Genomic DNA, 21,851 nt, shown 5'->3' with positions numbered 1-21,851 from the left:
AAATGACGATTTAGGGTGGGTTACCCATATACAAGGAAAAGTGGTTGTTAAAAGTCAAACAGTTGTACCACACAAATTCAGTGAACTGGCCTCAAGTCTTTGCCCTTAGTAGATGACTTGGGGTCTAAACTTAAGGTTTAGGAGGGACTCATTCACTTTCTATCGGGCAGTTTTTGCCAAATGACGATTTAGGGTGGGTTACCCATATACAAGGAAAGTGGTTGTTAAAAGTCAAACATTTTCCCTACATGAAATCAGTGAACTGGCCCCAAATCACATTAGTATTCTATCAGAGGTGATCTTTTGCGGATATGCTACATTTTTCATGTGATGCTACATTTTTCATGTCATGCAACAACTTTCATGGCATGCACTTTTTGTATCATGCAACATTATTGTTATAAGTGACATACAACCAATACTAGTACTCTCATGAAGGTGACATCCCAAGTAACCACGATGCTGGAAGCCTCATTGTATGCTGATATACGGTGCATTTAGAGCAAACATTACTTTACATGCAAACTTAAAGTTGATTTAAAGTGAAAATGGGCAATTATGCGACTGCTCCAAGATTATACCAGTTAAATCTTAATTTGATTCTATATAATTGCCCACTTCCACTTTACATCAACCTTAAGTTTGCATGTAAAGTAACGATTGCACTAAATACACCGTATATCTGCATGCAATAAGGCTTCAGCACCGTGGTTACTTGGGATTTTACAGGCATGCAACATTTTCCATGCGATGCTACAATTTTCATATCTGCAACATGTCAGCTACATTCTTTCTATTGTTTGACATCCTACCCACATTAGTATTCTATCAGAGCTGATCTTTTGCGGACATGCTACATTTTTCTTGTGATGCTACATTTTTCATGTCATGCAACAACTTTCATGGCATGCACTCTTTGTATCATGCAACATTATTGTTATAAGTGACATACAACCAATACTAGTATTCTCATGAAGGTGACATTTTACAGGCATGCAACGTTTCCCATGCGATGCAACAATTTTCATATCTGCAACATGTCAGCTACATTCTCTCTATTGTTTGACATCCTACCCATATTAGTATTCTATCAGAGGTGATCTTTTGCGGACATGCTACATTTTTCTTGTGATGCTACATTTTTCATGTCATGCAACAACTTTCATAGCATGCACTTTTTGTATCATGCAACATTATTGTTATAAGTGACATACAACCAATACTAGTATTCTCATGAAGGTGACATTTTACAGGCATGCAACGTTTTCCATGCGATGCAACAATTTTCATATCTGCAACATGTCAGCTACATTCTTTCTATTGTTTGACATCCTATCCACATTAGTATTCTATCAGAGGTGATCTTTTGCGGACATGCTACATTTTTCTTGTGATGCTACATTTTTCATGTCATGCAACAACTTTAATGGCATACACCTTTTGTATCATGCAACATTATTGTTATAAGTGACATACAACCAATACTAGTACTCTCATGAAGGTGACATTTTGGAGGCATGCAACATTTTTCATGAGATGCAACAATTTTCATATCTGCAACATGTCAGCTACATTCTTTCTATTGTTTGACATCCTACCCACATTAGTATTCTATCAGAGGTGATCTTTTGCGGACATGCTACATTTTTCTTGTGATGCTACATTTTTCATGTCATGCAACAACTTTAATGGCATACACTTTTTGTATCATGCAACATTATTGTTATAAGTGACATACAGCCAATACTAGTACTCTCATGAAGGTGACATTTTGGAGGCATGCAACATTTTTCATGAGATGCAACAATTTTCATATCTGCAACATGTCAGCTACATTCTCTCTATTGTTTGACATCCTACCCACATTAGTATTCTATCAGAGGTGATCTTTTGCGGACATGCTACATTTTTCTTGTGATGCTACATTTTTCATGTCATGCAACAACTTTAATGGCATACACCTTTTGTATCATGCAACATTATTGTTATAAGTGACATACAACCAATACTAGTACTCTCATGAAGGTGACATTTTGGAGGCATGCAACATTTTTCATGAGATGCAACATTCTCAATGTCATGCAACGCGTTTTATATCGTGCAACATATTTAATATCGCATGACACTACATCGCATGACGCCTACATAGGTATTCTTATGGAGGTAACGTTTTGCAGCATGCAACATTTTTTTTGCTATGTAACCATACCATGCAACATTTTTCATAGCAATGCAACTTTTTCACGTTGCGCAACATTTTCAGTTGTTGCGATGGATCGGACACATGTTTTACAGGATTAATCTTTTATCGGTACAAAGTCACCCCTTTGTTCAAGTACGGTACAAAAACTGGTTGTTAGATTCCCACCAACCAGTAAAAACACGGAAAAATAAAACTGGTTGATGAAAGCTGGTTGTTAGATTCACAGAAGTCCCGCGGCGCGGTATTTTGTCTGTGTTTGTGACCGCTTTCAATCTTTGTGGGCAGTGTAGCTGGATTTAATTTTTGATGAAGTTCCGAAGCTATTTTATTATGTCAAACGAACTCGCTTATTTATGTATGAATCGTAAACTTTTATTCTATGATGTATACCTTTATAGATGAACAAAATCATTTTACTTTTATGTGAGTTCTATTTATGTATCTCATCTTTCTATCATATTCATCCAAAACATTTTTAGAAGACCTCACTCCTCTCTGGATTAGTCATCTTCATTGGCAACACTGCGCCACTCCGGTCCGGGCAGACGACATTTCGAAGAAAAGAACGCCGCGTTTGTGAACAGTGAATCCGAATTTTTGGCTTGTTTCGTTTTAATTTTCCGGGGAAAGCGTCGGGATTGCAGTGGTTTCGACAGTGCGTGTTGTGTGTGATCGACGGCGACCGGAATGACCACCGACGGCGAAGGTAGTAAGATCAAAAGTGAACGAAGCCGTAGCAGCCAGGACGAGGATGACGCGTTCTCGAATCAGAACAGCTGCAGCGGAACGCCCGTAAAGGAATCGGGAAGGTCCCGTGCCGCCAGGGCGAAGCCGCTGTTCGAAAAGGACCGGACCCGGTTTTGGCAGGATTTGTATGCGTTCCACGAGAGGAATGGGTAAGTTCGGTGATTATTGTTGATTCCGTTTTGCTTTACTGATGTTTTGATTTTTCTAGGACTCCATTTATGCGTCCGCCGAAAATCGGCGGTCGGGATGTCGATTTGCACCGGTTGTATTCGGTGGTGATTGCACGGGGCGGATGGTTGAAGGTGAATTCCCGGGAGGATTGGGACGAGGTGATCGAGGAGCTGAAACTGCCGAAGCGTTGCGTCAACAACGAAATCGCACTGAAGCAGATCTACATCCGGTATCTGGATAAGTATGAAAGGATAAACTTCCACGGGGAGGAAAAAGATCCGGCCGAGGAGGAAGATGAGGAAAAGCGGCACAACCGGAGATGGACGGCTCGGATGTTGCACTCGGTTCCATCGGTGTATAATCATGGGCAGCACAATGTTCCGGAACCGCTCCGGGCATCTCTTGGGTTGTCCTGCGATCTGTACCAACCAACGGAGTACGATAAGCTGATTTTATCGCTGCTGTCGCCGCTGCCTAATGAGCAGGATTTTGCTATTAACGTGTGCACCCTGATGTCCAACGAGAGTAAGCACACCCTGAAGGTGGACAAGTGTCCGAAGCTGATAGATGTCTTGCTAGCTCACGGAGGTGTCTTCAATCATTTTACGCTTCGGGATATGTTCGACGAGTACTACGGTAATATTAGGAAGAATTCGTTGCATCGTTTCTGGAAAGATTGCCTGTACGAGAAACCACAGGTCTTGGAGTTGTCCTACCAGGATTACTTCCAGAAGGTTGAAAGGGATCCAACGGAGTTGATCAAAAGCATTTATACACCGGATCTGAATAAAAACATTGACGACGACGAAGAATGCGGAAAGCTCAACATGGCCACATTGAGGACGTTTCTCAGTCTGGGTCCCGGATTGGGAACCAACGACTATATCGGCCAAAGAGTCTATCAGATCGCATCGATATTCAGGAATCTCAGTTTTAATGAAGAAAACATGGCGGCGTTGGCATCCAACAGGCAATTCCTCCGGTTCCTGGTAATGTGTGCTAACAGCCGATGGGGAAACCTGTGCCACATGGGTCTGGATATGCTGGGCAATGTGGCAACCGAAATCGAAATCAACGACCCCCAAATGGACGAAGTAACTCGATGCTTGGTGTCAACCATTTCCGAAGGTCTGGAAGGGGTAGATCGAGGAGTCATACTCGGTTGCTTGGAAGTACTCAGCAAAATTGCCCAGAAGGAGAGCAACGAAGATAATCTCAATCGATGCTTGAACCAGACTGTCTACGAACAGATTTGTCTGTTCCTATCGCTAAACGACATCATGCTTCTGATCTACACCCTGGAGTGCATTTATTCGCTCACCTCGATCGGTGAAAAACCGTGCAATGCTCTGATGCATGTCACCGGTATCATAGACACCCTGGTCTCGTTGGTGTCCGTCGAAGCCCAAAGCTACGGTCCCGATGCGTGCATTCTGATGAGAGTCGTCGAAACCATTCCAGGAAACATGGCCGGTGTCTACCCAGGTGAGATAGTTTTAGCTTAAATAATGGTTCAGCTTCCGCATAATAGAGCGCAATGCATTATTTAACTTAACCCTTATCTAGAGGGATTATTAACTCATCTAGAGATTCTTTCAAAAATGTCTCACTGAATTATTTCAATCATTACTCAAAAATTTCTCAAAACTATCTTCTAAGAATTCCTCCATATTCCATAACACAAATTCCGTAATAATTAGCGAAAAAGCCGTAACCAACAAAATGTACACAATTTGAGTAATTGCAGGAGTGAAAAGAAGCTAGATGTGTCTTCTGAATGCTCACAAAGTTTCCTTGATATCACTTTTCTAACTATCGAAAATCACTGATTGAGTGAAAGGCGTAATCCCATTCTATTCCAAACGATCAACGATCACGATCAATTCTGACTATACATGTCAATGGTTGCTCCTCCGTGATTGATCTGAACTGGTACCAGTTGCACTGAGATCCAACTGAATAAGAGGCTGGGACATTCCACTTATTCTCAAAGTGCAATTTTAGCAGCTCATGCATATTTGATCAATAACGGCGCCGGCCAAGTCCTTATAGTCAGCTGGGAAGGGAAAGGAATGTTAGAGTGTACTGGTTGTTGCTACTAGAGACCGAGAGCACTCTGCGTCCCCACAACCCGCACGGACTGGGGTATATGTTAGACGGAAAGGATGGGAGATCTGGGAGTCACCGTTGGGTCGGTGATGCGATCCATGGATAGGGTTATTTATAGTGTTTGTGATAGATTGTGTGGTGAATAAGGTGAATAAGGCCAAGCGGCACAGCACGCTTTGGTTGCATAACTTATAGGCGTTATATATACACTGTGCTGTGAGTGGAAGTTGGAAAGGAGAGAAACGACTTTTTTTCAATTCGTTTCTGGTTCTAGCGATGGCTATGAACATATGAATATACATGAGTTGTATATGTAGAGAAGAGAGAGCGAGAGAAAGTGGATAGAAAGATACAAAGTAGGATGAAAAGGACGGGCCAGGGATTGAACCCATGACCTTCTGCATACGAATCAGAAGCGATAGCCACTAGACCACCAAGCCCGTCCGTAATCCCATTCTATTCCAAACGAACAAAAACAAGGATTACGCCTTCTACTCCTTTGTTTTGTTTGATGTTTTGTTTACGAAAGTGAAAGGCGAAACTGAAATCAACACGTAAACACGGCGATAGTAGAAGGCGAAACTGAAATCAAAACGTAAACACGGCGAAAGCAAATGGCGAAATTCTGTCAAAAATCATAAACAAGGCGAATAGTAAAAGGCGATTCTGAAAATGATATCGATTCGAGGCGCATAGTATTGGGCGAAATTAGCATTCGCAGGTATCAATTCAGGCGTAATTAAATAAATGCAATTTTTAGTGCAAAACATATCAAATTCGTGCAGTGTTCTTAGAAAAACAAGAAACTATGTCAGAACTGTGTCAATTAACCTTATTTAAGTTGAATTATTCTGTATTACTTCTAAATAGGAATTAAAATTTGATCAGCAAAATTCGGTTGTTGTTTTCGCATTGTTATTGCTTTGTTAGTTACGCCCTATTCGCGAATTACTCCCGAAATGTAGGGATTCTTAAAAATATCTTTATTACTCTGAAAAAATCTTGAAAGATTCATCAACAAACTCATGGTGCTCCTCACTAATTGTTCGATTACTTGTAAAATGAACAACCCTAACAATATGAGCATCTCTAGCACCTTCTGTGCCGAAACACGAATTCTACACACACACCATGTATCTCTCCAAAAACATGAATAAAACAAGTTCTGTACAATCATTCAAGTGAATCGGTCGCGTTTGATTTTACTCTCGAAACCGAATGGCCGAGACGCCTAAAAACTAGAAAATTACAGTCCACTTTAGATCGGAAGGAACATTGTGGTCCTTCAACAGCCGGATTTGCAAAAAACCGGTGGATTTCGATTACCGTACCGTGTTTTCCCGTGAAAACCAAGACCGAACGCTCCTCCGCCGCGATTGATCGAGTGGTGATGCGCCAATCGGCGTTGCAAATGGCGGTCGCGCCGAGGATTGAAATTCGATTTGAGCATTCGTCCGCTGCTACCGGCCGGGTGTAGTGATCCGTTGGCTGCTGTTGCACGGAACGGTCACCTCAGTGAAAAGGATAAACGATTCGTGGTTTGGGGTCATCCGATAGTGGGTGTTCCGTTAGCCAGCCCAGTGAGAAGAAGATTGGTTCCGGTTGAACATTCGTCCGCCGCTGTCGGCCGAGTGTAGCGACGTCGGTCGCTTCGAAGAAAACGATTGTGAGCATCCATTACTGGTGGATGTGACGCTGAGTCGTCGGCAGTGAAAAAAAGAAGCCCTAACTGCAACAAGCGATCTGAGGCTGAACCATCGCGAGAAGAAGAAAAGTGTTTAGTGTTCGATTGGTGGATTTTGTTTTTGCAAATGGCGGGTGGTCAGTGTCATGTAGTTCGCAACAGAGAAGATGTATGCTACACCGCCGCCTAAGAAGGACAAAATTCCGAGAACGCCAATAAGTGAACAAAAAGAAGCACAAAAACGAAAAGAAGAACTCGTGAAGACGGAAGAACAACTGAAAGTGCTGGTTCATCAGAGAGGGGCAGTGAAAGGGAAGTTGACGCGTGTGCAAAGTGCTTTGCGACATAGTGATGAAGATCCGAACCCGAACATTTTGAACGTTCACTTCCTGCAGCTTCACCAAAAGACGGTGGAGCATTGTTACCGCGAGTACAATGACTTTCAGAACAAGATTTATGCACTATCCCTCTCTGATGAACGCCGTGCTGAACAAACTGCAAAATACGTGGATTTCGAAACGCTCCACAACGACGTGGTCATCCGACTCAGTATGCTGCTAGAGCAGGCTACGAAGGCAGCGGTCGCTAACGCGGCTCCTGCTTCCAAATTGGTCGCCGGTCCCAGTGCGGCGCTCCAGAACCCTTCGCAGCAGTTGATGTACCCAGCCCAGCCCTACCTACCCCCGTTACAAGTCCCGCTGCCGACCTTCGACGGGTCATATGAGAAATGGTTTTCCTTCAAATCGATGTTCACAACCGTCATGAATCGGTACAGACAGGAAGAGCCGGCGTTGAAATTATACCACCTTCGAAACTGCCTCGTCGGTCCAGCTGCCGGTGTCATCGACCAGGATCTAGTCAACAACAACGATTATGATGCCGCATGGTTGGTGTTGGAACAGAGATATGAAGATAAGCGAATCATTATCGACAAGCATATTGAGAACCTGTTTAACTTGCCAAAAGTTGGACAGGACAACGCGGTGAACATGAGGAAGATGATCGACGTTTGCATGAAGAATGTGGACGCCCTGAGGAATCAGCAGCTGCCAGTAGCTGGGCTTGGGGAACAGATGCTGGTGAACCTCATTGCTGCGAAGATGGACAAAAAGCTGCGTGTTGCCTGGGAAGCCCGTCAGAAAAAGGGAGTTCTGCCGACGTATGCTGCGACGCTGGATTTTCTACAAGAACAATGTCGAATCTACGAGAAGATCGACACGAAGTCGCCGACGGAGAGTGTAAAACCGAAGGTGGCAAAAGGCCACACACTAGTGTCAACCAGTGAAATGAAAAACGAACATAAGTGTCCAGTGTGTAAAGCAGCACACGAACTTTGGAAATGTGAGTGTTTCAAGAACAAAAGTGTGAGTGAAAAATATGATGTTCTGAAGCGATGCGGTGCCTGCTTCAACTGCTTGACCAGGGGACATCGAACCAACGCGTGTTCGTCGACACGTTCTTGTCGTGAGTGTAGCAAGAAACATCACACCTTGCTACACACCGAGGACGCTTCCAGGGCTGCAATTGCAAAGCCAACAGAATCCCCTGCGACACCGGAAGTGAAGCCAACCGGCACTCCGAACGCCGGTAATCCATCGGGAACGACGACTCTGTGTGCGAGTGTCGAAGGGACGACGAAACAAACGCTGCTGTCGACTGCAGTGGTGTTGGCGTATGGGTTGTGCAGCACTCCCTACCCATGCCGAGTGCTCCTGGATTCCGCATCTCAAATGAGTTTTGTAACGGAAAGATTTGCGAATCTGCTGTCACTGAAACTGGACCCAGCTGATTATACAGTCAGTAGTCTGAACGGTAACCACACACGAATTCGTCGCATGCTGCGGACCACAGTAAAATCCTGCCACGGAGATTTTGCTGTCGACCTTGACTTGCTGGTGACTCCTCGTATCACTGGCGACTTGCCCGTGAAATCTTTCGATATTGCCGACTGGTCTATCCCAAGCAAGGAAGATTTAGCCGATTAAACATTCAACGAACGAGGACGCGTCGATATGTTAATTGGCGCAGAACACTTCTGGGATCTTCTGCAAAATGATCGGATCGAACTCGGCCCGAATTTGCCGACTCTGACCAGCACCAAGCTTGGTTGGATCGCCGGAGGAGTAATTGCGAGCGACGCGCCAGTCGTTGCGCACACCTTCTGTCAGACTGCCGAGGATGAACCCCTTATCGAGCTTCTGAAGAGTTTCTACAGAGTGGAAGCATGTGACGAGATTCGCCTGGTCCCTAAGGCGGATGACGAGCGGTGCGTGGAACATTTTTCTCGTACTCATCAGCGCACCGAAGCGGGGAGATATGTTGTTCAGCATCCCTTCAACGAACGGAGGCACGAGCTGGGCGATTCACGCGAAATGGCGCTGAGGCGCTTTCTGAACCTTGAACGAAAATTGGACAGGCAACCGGAATTAAAGGAGCAGTACTCGCAGTTCATTCGAGAATACCAGCAGCTGGGCCACATGCGCGAGGTGCAGGTGGATCACAAGGAGGATCCCGGCTCGGTATATTATCTACCCCATCACTGCATACTGCGGCCAACGAGCGCGACGACCAAACTGAGAATCGTATTTGATGGTTCTGCCAAATCATCTTCCGGAGTTTCCATTAACGACGTTCTGATGACCGGGCCAACCATTCAGAATGAGCTCTTCGCAATTCTTCTACGATTCAGGGGATTTCAGTATGTCTTCACGCTGGATATTCCCAAGATGTTCCGCCAGGTCGACGTACACCCGCAAGACACGAAATATCAACGTATTTTCTGGCGGTATAATCGAGAGGAACCTGTGACCGTTCAGGAGCTAACAACGGTTACGTACGGGCTCGCACCATCCCCGTTTCAGGCGACCATGGCGCTCAAGCAGACTGCTGTGGATCATCAGGACGAATTTCCTGGAGCTGTGAAGGTCATCGAGAAGGGTACGTACATGGACGACATCCTTACTGGTGCTGATTCTATAGCAGCAGCTTGCCAATTGCAACAAGAAGTGACAGGTCTGTTGGCAAAGGGCTGCTTCGATGCTCACAAGTGGTGTGCAAATCATCCTGACATTCTCCAAGATGTTCCTGATGCTCTGCGGGGCAACTCTTTCGAAGTGACGGACGATAACTCGAAAACGACAGTGAAGACGTTGGGCGTGACGTGGAATCCAGCCGAGGACTGGTTTTCCGTGTCAGTTTCCGAAGACATCATCGATGAATTGACGAGGAGAAAACTGTTGAGTCAGCTGGCAAAAATATTCGATCCTCTGGGCTTTTTTGGTCCGGTGCTCACAACTGCGAAATTGATGCTACGAGAGGTCGGTGAACTGCAAATCGACTGGGATGATGCGGTACCCGGCGAAATCAATTCTAAATGGCGAAGCTTGCGAAACGAAATGGTTCTTCTGAACGATATGCATATGCCAAGGTGGATCTCCTGGGAGGGGCCGCTTCAACTGGAACTGCACGGCTTCTCGGATGCCTCCGACTTGGCCTACGGGGCATGCTTGTATACGCGAGGAGTTTTTCCTGACGGTTCCGTGCGAATGAACCTGATTTGCAGCAAGTCTCGTATCCTGCCAAAAAAGAAAGCAAAGGAAAAAGCTATTACGACTCCTCGTGCTGAGCTCTTGGCGGCATTACTGCTCGCCAAACTGATTGTGAAGTTTTTGGACGCCACTGAGTTGGAATTTTCATCGATCAACCTCTGGAGCGACTCCAGAATCGTTTTGGCATGGATCGGGAAGGCACCGCACATGCTGAACACCTACGTCTCGAATCGGGTAAGTGAGATTCAAAGCTTAGTTCCAAATTTCCATTGGCGCTACATACCTACGGACGAAAATCCTGCTGACCTGATATCCCAGGGAGAGCAACCGAAGAAGCTTTTGGCATCCAAGATGTGGTGGCACGGCCCGCCTATGCTGAATGCTCTTACCGACGCGGAGGATGGACCAGAAATACCTGATGGAGAGCTCCCTGAAATGCGGGCCGGAGTTGCACTGGCTTTGACGACTCCCGTTGGACGAATGACAATTTTTGACAGAGTGAGCAGCTTTACCAAGGTCGTGCGGTGCATGGCCTACTTGACGCGCTTTGCAAGGTACATCATGTCCAACAAGACGAAGGTGGTGAAGGGCCCGCTCGCGGCTGAAGAAATCATGAAGGCGATCCTGTTGATAGTGCGAATGGTCCAACATGAAGCGTTCCAGTCAGAAATACGTGCACTACGGGACGGTGCTGACACAAAGCATCGGCTGAATGGATTGAAAGCGTTCTTGGACAACGAAGATGGTATCCTGCGAGTAGGAGGTCGGATCAAGCGAGCCTTCATTCCCTACGACAGTCGTCATCAAATGATACTTCCAGCGAAGCATCCGATCACCGAAGCACTCGTCCGACATTTGCATCAGGAGAATCTGCACATCGGGCAGAAGGGTCTGCTCGGCATTGTACGACAACGCTACTGGCCGTTGAATGTGAAGGCTACGATTCGTAAGGTAATTCGGAATTGTATGGTCTGTTTCAAGGCGAACCCACTGAAAACGACGCAAATGATGGGTGACCTACCGTCCTACCGGATTCGACCAGCTCCCGTGTTCTCAAACACCGGAGTTGACTACGCTGGGCCGTTTTGGATTAAATCGTCTTCTACGGCACGTAAACCTTTCATCACTAAGGGGTACGTGTGCTTATTTGTATGTATGCAGACCCGTGCTATTCATCTTGAATTGGTCTGTGATCTAACGACGGATGCGTTTCTCGCAGCATTGAGACGCTTCACAAGCCGACGAGGATGTCCGAAGACGATGCGTTCCGATAATGCGACCAACTTTGTTGGAGCCAAGACGGAGTTACACGAGTTATGGCAACTGTTCCAGAACCAGTATGCTACCAAGAATATCATTAGCTTCTGCACCGAAAAGGGAATAGACTGGTCGTTCATCCCGCCAAGAAACCCCCACTTTGGCGGAATATGGGAGGCCGGAGTCAAGCAGGTCAAACACCACTTGACCCGAATCGTTGGGGACCGGAAGCTGTCGTACGAAGAGTTGTACACCACCCTAGCGCAAATTGAAGCGGTGCTGAATTCGCGACCGCTGGCGCCTTGCTCAGACGATCCAAGTGACTATACTGCAATAACACCAGCACACTTTTTGATCGGGCGTGAGATGCAAGCGGTTGCGGAACCATCCTACCTCGACCTGAAACCGAATACTCTGTCGAGGTGGCAACTTGTGCAAAGCATGGTTCAACACTTTTGGAAGAGATGGACCGCGGAGTATCTGCCGGAGCTCCAGAATCGGCAGAAGTGGTTGAAGGCGAGAAAGATCGAGATCAACGCTCTAGTGCTACTGATGGACAAAAACCTCCCACCTTTACAGTGGGCACTAGGAAGGATAACTGCGACACATCCAGGTGATGACGGCGTGACTCGCGTCGTTACAGTGAGAGTTTCAAGCGGAGCGGAGTTTAAGAGGGCAGTCACTGAAGTTTGTTTTTTGCCGTTAGACGAAGATAAAGATTGAAATGTGTATTTCAACCCGGGGAGTATGTTCGATTACTTGTAAAATGAACAACCCTAACAATATGAGCATCTCTAGCACCTTCTGTGCCGAAACACGAATTCTACACACACACCATGTATCTCTCCAAAAACATGAATAAAACAAGTTCTGTACAATCATTCAAGTGAATCGGTCGCGTTTGATTTTACTCTCGAAACCGAATGGCCGAGACGCCTAAAAACTAGAAAATTACAGTCCACTTTAGATCGGAAGGAACACTAATAATTTTGTTTGTACTCTATTCAACACAGGTAACCATTACCAAAGTACCGTTCCGGTCAACCACCCTCCGGCGCCAACCATGGCCCAACTAACGGTCCACAGCAAGGAACAACCATCTATTCCGGTGCCAACCATTCCTGCCCTTCCGGAAATCACCAAAACACCTCCCTCTTCTAAACCAGCATCGCCGGCACCAATCCCATCTAACCCCTCAACCATGCCTGCACCGGCCACTCCAACAGCACCCACACCCATTCAGGTCACTAGCGTTACTCGCCCTCCCAGTTCCCAATCGCCCCAAATACCCGTCAACATAATCAGCCGGAATGACCCCCATACCCCAACCACCCCTAAAAACCAACAACCACCACCTCAAACCCCTCCCCCAACCACCCCACCCTCTGTCTCGGCAGGCCCCATAACGGTGGCGGCCAAACACGCCCAGCAGCAGCAATCCCAGGAGAACGAACAGTTCGCCTACGCCTGGCTCAAGGCCACCTTCGAAACCACCCCGTCCCTCGCCAGCAAGATCGAACAGTCCGAAGTGTACAAGCTCTACCTGGCAGCTAATGCGAAAATTGGCCGCAAAGCCGTCGTTCCGCAGGTCCATTTGCCCCGGTGTATGCGGACCGTGTTCGGCGGAACCGTTGGGCCCACGCTGATCAAAACCACTGACGCGAAGGGAATCGAAAGCAGTTGCTACTTTTACGAGGGGATCAAACTGCGGCCCAAACCGCCCCCGACGCCGAACGGAGGAACGGGGGCGGCCCCGAAGGGAGGACTATCGGCGTTGATGGTGAGTAGGCTTTCAGGATCAGTATATCTTATAGAATAGGTACTAACGGAATGTTGGATGATGAATGAGCATTGTTTGGAGTTTTCATGCGCGTGTTTTACCTGAAATGTTGTGTATGTGCTAACGATATCGTTCGCTCGCACTCTCTGAACAACAGTTTTTAGGATTAGGAGCATTACTACCCCCATTCGCACAACAGTCCCAAGTGAATAGGAAACCCAGAAAACATGGGACAGCTATGCGGATAGGGGTAGATTACATTTTGTTAGTTTTATTTCCTGATACGATCTGTGCCAAGAGATAAAATTTAAGCACTTGTTTTCTAGTAATCAGAGTTTTTAAACCGAGGTCAAATTGATCTCCGGGTCAAAATTGCTTAGTCAATTAACCGTTAGATGAAGCATTCTTTAAATAGTTTCTTTATAAATATCTTGTAGTAAATATCTGATTCAAACAGCCCGATGCTTGATATGAGTTTTTTTGTTAATATGCTAAATCTAACGGAAGAACGTCTGATTAATTTCGATCCGGAGATCAAATTAACCCCGGTTTACGGTAAAATATTACTCTAGAAAAGTTGTCTGCCAGACACTAGTACTTCTACTAAAGATATTACTAGGTTTCCATGAAAGTTTGATGTGACGGCTGTGTCTGACTTTGTTTCTTATGCACTTTAGAATTTTCTAGATCTTTTTACACGTTGACTTGTTCCTGTACAGTGTCAATAAAGATTTCTGGGATTGCTCCCACAATTTATCCCAATGATTTCTCCGAATACCTTACGGTGTATCTTTCGGCATTTTGTCAGGAGTATTTCCGCGGGATTTCTTCAAATGCTGCCATAGAGCTACTCCTGCCTGGGATTCCTGCTACTGTTACTCCAAGGATTTTTTCAAGAGTTTTTCATGAGTTTTCTGCAGGATTAGGGATCCCAAACTCCTTCACAGGATTTCTTCCGAAGTTCTTCTTGTAATTTTATAAACAAATTTCCGTGAGCTTTCTTTTATAATTTCTACATTATTTTCTTGAAAAACTTCTTCCCGGAATGTTTCTCATGAGTTTTCAAAAATTACTCTGAATCTTCCACGGCTGGATTTCTTCCGGAGTTCTTTTCTTGGATTTCTGCCTTGTTGAGTGTGCAGTGATCGCATTATATTTCTATTAACTGGCAGCACTGTCGTAAGAGAATGAAGAATATCCGAGTTTATATTGTCTATTGTTTGTGTTTACCTTTTAGTATTAAGAGAACCGTTTCACAAGAAACATCGAATATAGTATACTTCTATCACTATTCCGTGTACTTGTTTCTTTTGCGATTGAGCAATAGATCTTCATTTCGGTGGTCGGCCAACAGGTTATGGGCCCAGTTGCGCGGCGCGAGGGAGAAGAAATTGCAGCGAATCGAAAAGAAAATAGTGATATTCGTGTGGATTGTTGGAGAAATCCCTGCTTTGCTACAGATTGGCGGAGGCGAAAATCCAATTCGAACGATTGAATAATTTTAAATGGGCAAGTTGGAAGTTGCGAATGGAGTTGCAGCTGGTAAAAGACGATTTGTTTGGGGTGGTAACGACACAAAAGCCTGCTGAGCCCCCTGCAGGATGGACAGCGAAAGACGGTAAAGCAAGGGCGACGATCGGTTTGGCGTTGGACAACGATCAGCTGTGCCATGTGATAGGGGCTGCCACGGCTTACGATATGTGGGCAGGGATGAGAAATGTACTGGAAAAAACGGTTACCGGCTGTACATTTGACATTTTTCCACACGAACATCACAGGCCCAGCCAAACTCAAACTGTTCGAAAAATAAATGTCATAACATTTTTTTTCCTGCAGCCTTTTTCCTCGAAACGGTTTCCAAGTGCGAGAGCGCCAGTACTCGAGCACAACGACGACAGAAATTTCTGTCTCTCCCATTTTCGCATTTTTCTGCGTTTCAAACCGCTTCTAGACAAACTTCTTTACATGCATCGCAAAGCTAGGAGTGTGTTCTAGCTGTTTGTGCAAATCGAATTAAGTTATTTATTAAAACAAGTGAGTTATTAGCAGTTGAAAATATTTGACATTTTTCGCAATCACCCGCCTCAGCATGACTGCTCATAAAAATTTTCGTGGGGAAGCGAAAACCGTCAAGCGTCTGCTCGACTGCCGTCGGCGCGACATCTGATGGTATTGGTGCTGCCGTTGTTTTGTTTTTATTTTACTGCCAGTATCGATGAACGGTAAACAGAAAAAAGTCTCATTTCCATGCCTGTATGTGGGAACCACGAACCATGAAGGGGTACCACGAACGCGGCTCCCTTACGAACAAAATATACGTTTTCCGGAAGCTCTGTTCGCTGAAGCTGGAAGAAAACGGTAACATGGCCGAACATTTGATGGAAGTTGCAAAGTCAGTGCACCGACTAATGGCTTTAGGTGAGGGGCTGAAGGAGCACTTGATAGTGGCCATCATTCTGTCAAGTCTTCCAGCAAGCTATGATGCACTCACTACTGCATTGAAGAGTCGTCCAGTTTAAGAGCTGAAACAGGCTTATGTGAAAAGTAAGCTGCTGGATGAGTGGAAGCGAAAGAGCGAAAATACGGAGTCGGAGTCGGACAAGGCATTGAAAGTAGCTACCCATGGCCGGGATCTCGTACTAAAGTTGATGCCTGCAATAACAATGACAGGAGGAGGAAGAAGTGTTACTGTTGTCAACAATTAGGTCATTTTTGGCGGGATTGCCCAAAACTGCATGTGAGTGACGATGAAGACGAAGTAGATGAAAAGGTTTTCTCTAGGCTAGTTCATCTCGGGACCCACACTTTACTTCCCTTCCGAAGGAAGAACTCACATTTTGCGAGTTTGTCGGGAATGGGATTCGATCCCAGGTCCTCGGCGTGATAGTCAAGTGTTCTAACCACCACACCAGGTCCGCTCCACTAGATGAAAAGGTGTCGATGGCGCAAAAGACACGGCAGCAGACCCGTGATGAGCGTGATGCAACTGCAAGATGTGAACGGAGTGCAACGAAGACCAAAGAGAGTGGTGTTTGGATTCTGGATGCACTCTGCACCTGACTGGAAAGGCTGAACTGTTAAAGGGATTGGTACACACAGTAGCAAAAAAAAAAAGCCGACCTGATTTTTTCTCCTAAAATCCGTCATGTTCAATCTGCTGCAACTTTGTCAATTATCATCAATATTTTTGGCTGAAAATTTTGCCACTTCATCATCAATAGGGCACTGCATGAAATTCGCGCCTTCTCTTTCACTCTTACAGAAATTTTGTAAACAACAAGGCCAAGAAACGTCAAAATCCCATAGAAAATCATAATAATGCAATGCCCTATATATTGATAACAAGCTGTCCCGGCAAACGTCTTTCTGCCTGCCTACTGTGTTTTTGACATGCAGCTCTGTAGAAAAATACCACGCAAAACGGAATTACAAACTTTCTCGTTTTCGGTGCGTTCCCGGTCGATTTTCTCAATTTTTTCGTGCGAACCAAGGGGACGGCAACCTATTTTTTCACTATGGAGTTTGACAGGTTGGATTGTGCCTCCTTACGTGGAGCATAAATTTATGCTCCAGCCGAAATATTCACCAACACAGTCGTGAAATTTGAATGTTTACCTTTTTACGAGGGATATTGGTGCAAAACGCTTGCATCACATTAGAGCTCATAAAAGTGCTGATCATGAAAAAGCGACATATTTGATAATTTTCAATTTAAGAGTGTCAATGTTTAGGTGAAGTTCCTACAGAGAGTGGGAATTGTTTGTGAAAAGACACACAACACCTCTTTTCGCAAACTTTGTTCGCCAAAGTGCGTTTTTCCTTATTTTCTACCGCTGCTGTACTGATTCAATGTTGGTATTAGTGAGCTCTGGTTGCGCATGATAAGCGGCAACAAAATCAGATCACCATTGCATCCCCGTGGTGCGAACACGTCGGAGCCCTGCACGAATGAAATACTGAAAGAATGGTGTAGATCGGTTGGCCCGTTCCTGAGCCTATTCGTGACATACAAACATCATTCCATTTTTATTTAGATGTATATATGTATATATAGTCAAAATTTCAAATTGATAGAAAGTATGTATATACTTTGAGTTATAACAACTTATATGGAAAAATCCATTTTTGGACATACTTTTTCCAAAAATCCGTATTTCAGTGAAAAATTTAAGTAGCTTCATAAAAATTTCACTGCAGCGTCAGTAAATATAGGAAATGTTGTGGTCAAAATTTGAAATGTTTTCATCCAGTGGTTTGGGCCACAGAAATCGTCAAAGTTGAAGTACCAGTGTGGGTGCCTACAGTTTTCACTCCATATTGACCAGCGGTGCAGAAAAAAAAGCCGAGGTCAATTCGTTCCATTAATGTTTAAATCTAAGTTTTAATAAACAATCCATATTGTGTGATATAGTTTTTATAAATTTTCGTGTGGTTTTTATAAATTTTGCTCTGGGTCTGCCTGCTTGCAGATTTCGTTTCCGCCCCTACGTAGAGTGTGGCCGACCCACCTTAACTTTCTCTTTCGAATTTCTGTCGCTATCGACTTCTAATGACATCGACGATGGAGCTCTACGTTGGAGATCCAATTGTGAGGCCACCATGCACGAATTATATACCGCAGGCATCTATTGATGTGTTGGAAGCGATGCGACTGGAAAACTCTAATAGGCTATGATTAGTCGATATGTCATTAATTAGATACGTAAAATAAAAATGTATTCATTCTGTTCTTGCCCACTGTAGAAGAAGGTTGTTTCTTCACTACGCCTACGGCCCACCTCCCATAGGTGAGTATAAGGCGAAGCGTTTGGGGCAATTCTACCGAGCCAACGGGATTGTTCCGCAGTACACAGCAGGTTACTCGCCACAACAAAATGGTGTTGCGGAACGCAAGAATCGTACGATAGTGGAGATGGCTTGTTGTATGTTACTGGATGTAAAACTCGGACATCGTTTCTGGGCCGAAGCAGTAAATGCAGCTGTGCAACTTCAAAACATGCTCCCGTCAAGATCCATCGAAAAGACGCCTTACGAAGCGTGGTACGAGAAGCAGCCGGACTACAGCAACATGCACATTTTTAGAACCACAGCCATCGTGCATGTTCCGGCCGAGAAACGGAGGAAGCTGGATCCAAAGGGAAAGAAGTTAACATTCGTTGGGTATGCAGACAACCACAAAGCCTTTCGGTTCATTGACCCGGACACCGAAAAGATAATCATCAGCCGTGATGCGCAGTTCATCGAAATGGAAGATCACGAAGCAGATAATTCCCCCAAGAGTCCGGTATCGTAGCAAATTGTGGAATACGAAGCTGAAGTCATTCCGTTCAATTCTGAGTCTGATGGAGATGGAGAAGTTTCTGATGAAGAAGGCAACGTTGATGATACCCTGGTTTAGGAGGAGCCTGAGGATACAGATTCCAGCTTTTACGATACCTCGAATGAAGACGAAGCCGATGGAGGAGATACGTCAGCGCGTCGGCCGATACGCAGCACGAGAGGAGTATTGCCTCAACGATATCGAGAGACCACTGGTATGGTGCGAATGCTAACTGACGAGCCGAGGACATTCAATGAAGCCATGAGAGGACCTGAAGCGGAGTTGTGGAAGGCAGCTATGGACGATGAAATGACGTCGTTGCAAGAGAATGGCACATGGCAGCTGACGGATTTACCGCCGGGACGCAAGGCGGTTGGCTGCAAATGGATCTTCAAGCGGAAGCTAGACGAAGATGGAAACGTGGTAAGATATAAAGCCCGTCTAGTCGCTCAAGGATTCACCCAAAAGTTTGGGACAGACTACGACGAAGTTTTTGCACCGGTGGTTCGTCAGGTGACTTTCCGGGTGCTGCTGACGGTTGCCAGCCGACGAGGAATGGTCGTGAAGCATGCAGATGTGAAAACCGCATACCTGAATGGAGAACTGGAGGAATCAATCTTCATGCGACAGATACCCGCATGAAAACAGGGATTCCGTGTGTTCGCTACAAAAATACCTATACGGACTGAAGCAGGCTGGCCATGTTTGGAACACGAAATTTGATCAAGTTTTGAAGCGGATGAAGTTCCAGCAATCCAAGAACGACCTATGCTTGTACGTGAGACGCAACGGAAAACGATATACGTACTATTTATGTGGACGACATAGTTATTGCCTGCAACGATGAGGAGGAGTATGAAGAAATCATCAAAACCCTGAACAGACATTTCAGCGGGGTGAAAACAGACTGAGGGGTCGCGAAAGCCAAGGTTGGGAAGCGTTGCCGTAAGCGTTTCCATCCTGGGCAGATCGGTGAGTGCACCAACCAAAGCAGATTGGAATGAAGCAAAGCGGATTCTCCGATATCTCAAGTTTACCATGGACCACGAACTTGTATTGGGAAAAGGCGAACGAAACCTGGAAGTATACGTGGATGCGGACTGGGCGAATAATGTGAAGAGTCGTCAGTCCAACTCTGGATACCTTTTCCTGTTCGGCGGCGGTCCAATATGCTGGGGGTCACGTAAGCAAACCTGCGTTGCCCTTAGCACCACAGAAGCCGAATTTGTAGCGCTCGCAGTGAGTTGTCAAGAGCTACTCTAGATAGACCGACTACTAACGGATTTTTCTGTGGAAATAAGTGGAGTTTATCCGTCGAGGAGGAGTGTTGGAAGCGATGCGACTGGAAAACTCTAGTAGGCTATGATTAGTCGATATGTCATTAATTAGATACGCAGGGCCGGATCTAAGGGGAGGCCAGGGCGGGGCCGGGCCCCGGGCCCCCACATTTTAAGGGCCCCCACATTTTAAGGGCCCCCACAAAAACCTTTTTTGGTTGCTAACATTAGCTTTATTTTTTTATAAAACTGGCATCACTGCGGACTTTGTCAGTTGTGCAATTTTTTTGTTCATCCTGTGAATAACAATTTATCAGTGATTTCACTGTAATAAATTGAGGAATTTGTGTTTTTATGAATTGTTATTGCGTTGTGTCTACGCTGTTTTACCTACGTGTGGATTTATTTTGTGTATTGTGCTAATTCGGGCCGATATTTATCCGGTGCTATTGTGTTTACTGAAGAGCTGCAGATCTAATCGTTTTGTACGTGACGTCATCATTGTTTAGTTGGTACACTGCGCCTTCTGTCGGTGACTAGCAGCATACATTCAGCAAAGCTCGAACGATACAACTTTGATCTCCTTTCACCTGTCGTCTCACACCATCATTATGGATTCGAATTGCTACCAGTGCTCCGCGCCGATCAAGTCAATCGACTGTTTGCAATGTAGCGGTTTTTGCAACCAAGCCGTTCATCTCAACTGTGCTGGTGTGAAAAGACCAAATATGAATTTCATAAATGAGCACAAAAATGCGTTATGGTTCTGCGATAATTGTTATGACCAGCTACAGAACATCAAAGAGAACCCTTTGAATTCAACGGTTAATGTAACATCAGCGATTTCGGAAGCAATCAATGGTCCAATAGCTGAGCTAAAATGTGAAATTCAGGAGATCAAAGAACTAACCAAGACACTTGCTGGAAATAAGTTACCGACGGATCCACCTGCATTACCTCGTAGTCGACCCTGGCCTAGTGTAAAACGACCTCGAGAACCCGCTACCAGAGGTACACCGAAATCTCGGCCTGATGCAAAGCTTGTTGGAGGTACAAAGTCAGTGGAAAAAAATGAAAAGACTGTGGAGACCGTTGCAAAACCAGCTGAAAAGTTCTGGTTGTACCTTTCCCGAATCGCTCGCACCGTGACTGAGGACGACATTTCTGAACTTGTCAAAAATTGCCTTCAGATTGATGAGGACGTTGAAGTCAGGAAGCTTGTACGGAAAGACGCTGATTTGAATCAGCTGGCTTTCATATCCTTCAAAGTCGGTATCAACAAAGGCTTGAGAGAAATTGCTTTGGACCCTTCCGTCTGGCCGAAGGGTATCTTCTTCAGAGAGTTCGAGCATTTGTCGTCGGCACGGGATTTTTGGGGACCAATAAAGGTTCCTCGTACGGACAGATCAACGCCAGCGGTGGAGACCTTCGAGACACCTGTGCACTAGGGAATCACGCCGGATTGCGGCCAAAAGAGTGCATTTCCCCGGTTTCCAACGTAGTGTTAACGTGCGGACACTCCTGTGATGAACCTAACGTAGCCGAAGCAACTCATCGTACTTCTACACTGGGACGCACCGACGCTAGCAACATGGAAGCCATGGACCCCCTCACCACAGTCGAGCCTCTCCTGCCTTCGCTCTACAGTCGTCCCAGCCCTGTGTGTGAGTCCGGGAAAATGGTCTTCCAAACTCCTTTGTCAGGCAAGTACGCTTCATTTTCGACCAGTTCAACTCCTGATCCGCCCATTGGTTT

General features: G+C 45.5%; 1 protein-coding gene across 5 annotated transcripts in view; it reads left to right on the top strand.

Moving 5' to 3' along the window:
- The first annotated feature begins 2,715 nt into the window (after nt 1–2,715).
- Nucleotides 2,716–21,851, top strand: part of LOC115254257 (AT-rich interactive domain-containing protein 2-like) — a 46,010-nt gene continuing 26,874 nt past the window's right edge. For 3 of the 5 annotated variants that reach the window (XM_062852122.1, XM_062852121.1, XM_062852120.1), the window contains exons 1-3: nt 2,717–3,099; nt 3,159–4,606; nt 12,733–13,499. In XM_062852122.1, coding sequence (XP_062708106.1) covers nt 2,891–3,099; nt 3,159–4,606; nt 12,733–13,499 — 2,424 coding nt within the window. In that variant the 5' untranslated portion in view covers nt 2,717–2,890. Of the gene's footprint in view, nt 3,100–3,158; nt 4,607–12,732; nt 13,500–21,851 lie in introns of all 5 variants that reach the window. The other 2 variants (XM_062852123.1, XM_029879650.2) reach the window with 1 other exon arrangement.

Source organism: Aedes albopictus, chromosome 2 (genome assembly GCF_035046485.1).
Source record: "Aedes albopictus strain Foshan chromosome 2, AalbF5, whole genome shotgun sequence".
Lineage (NCBI taxonomy): Eukaryota > Metazoa > Arthropoda > Insecta > Diptera > Culicidae > Aedes > Aedes albopictus.
This window is presented reverse-complemented; position numbering and strand designations above follow the sequence as displayed.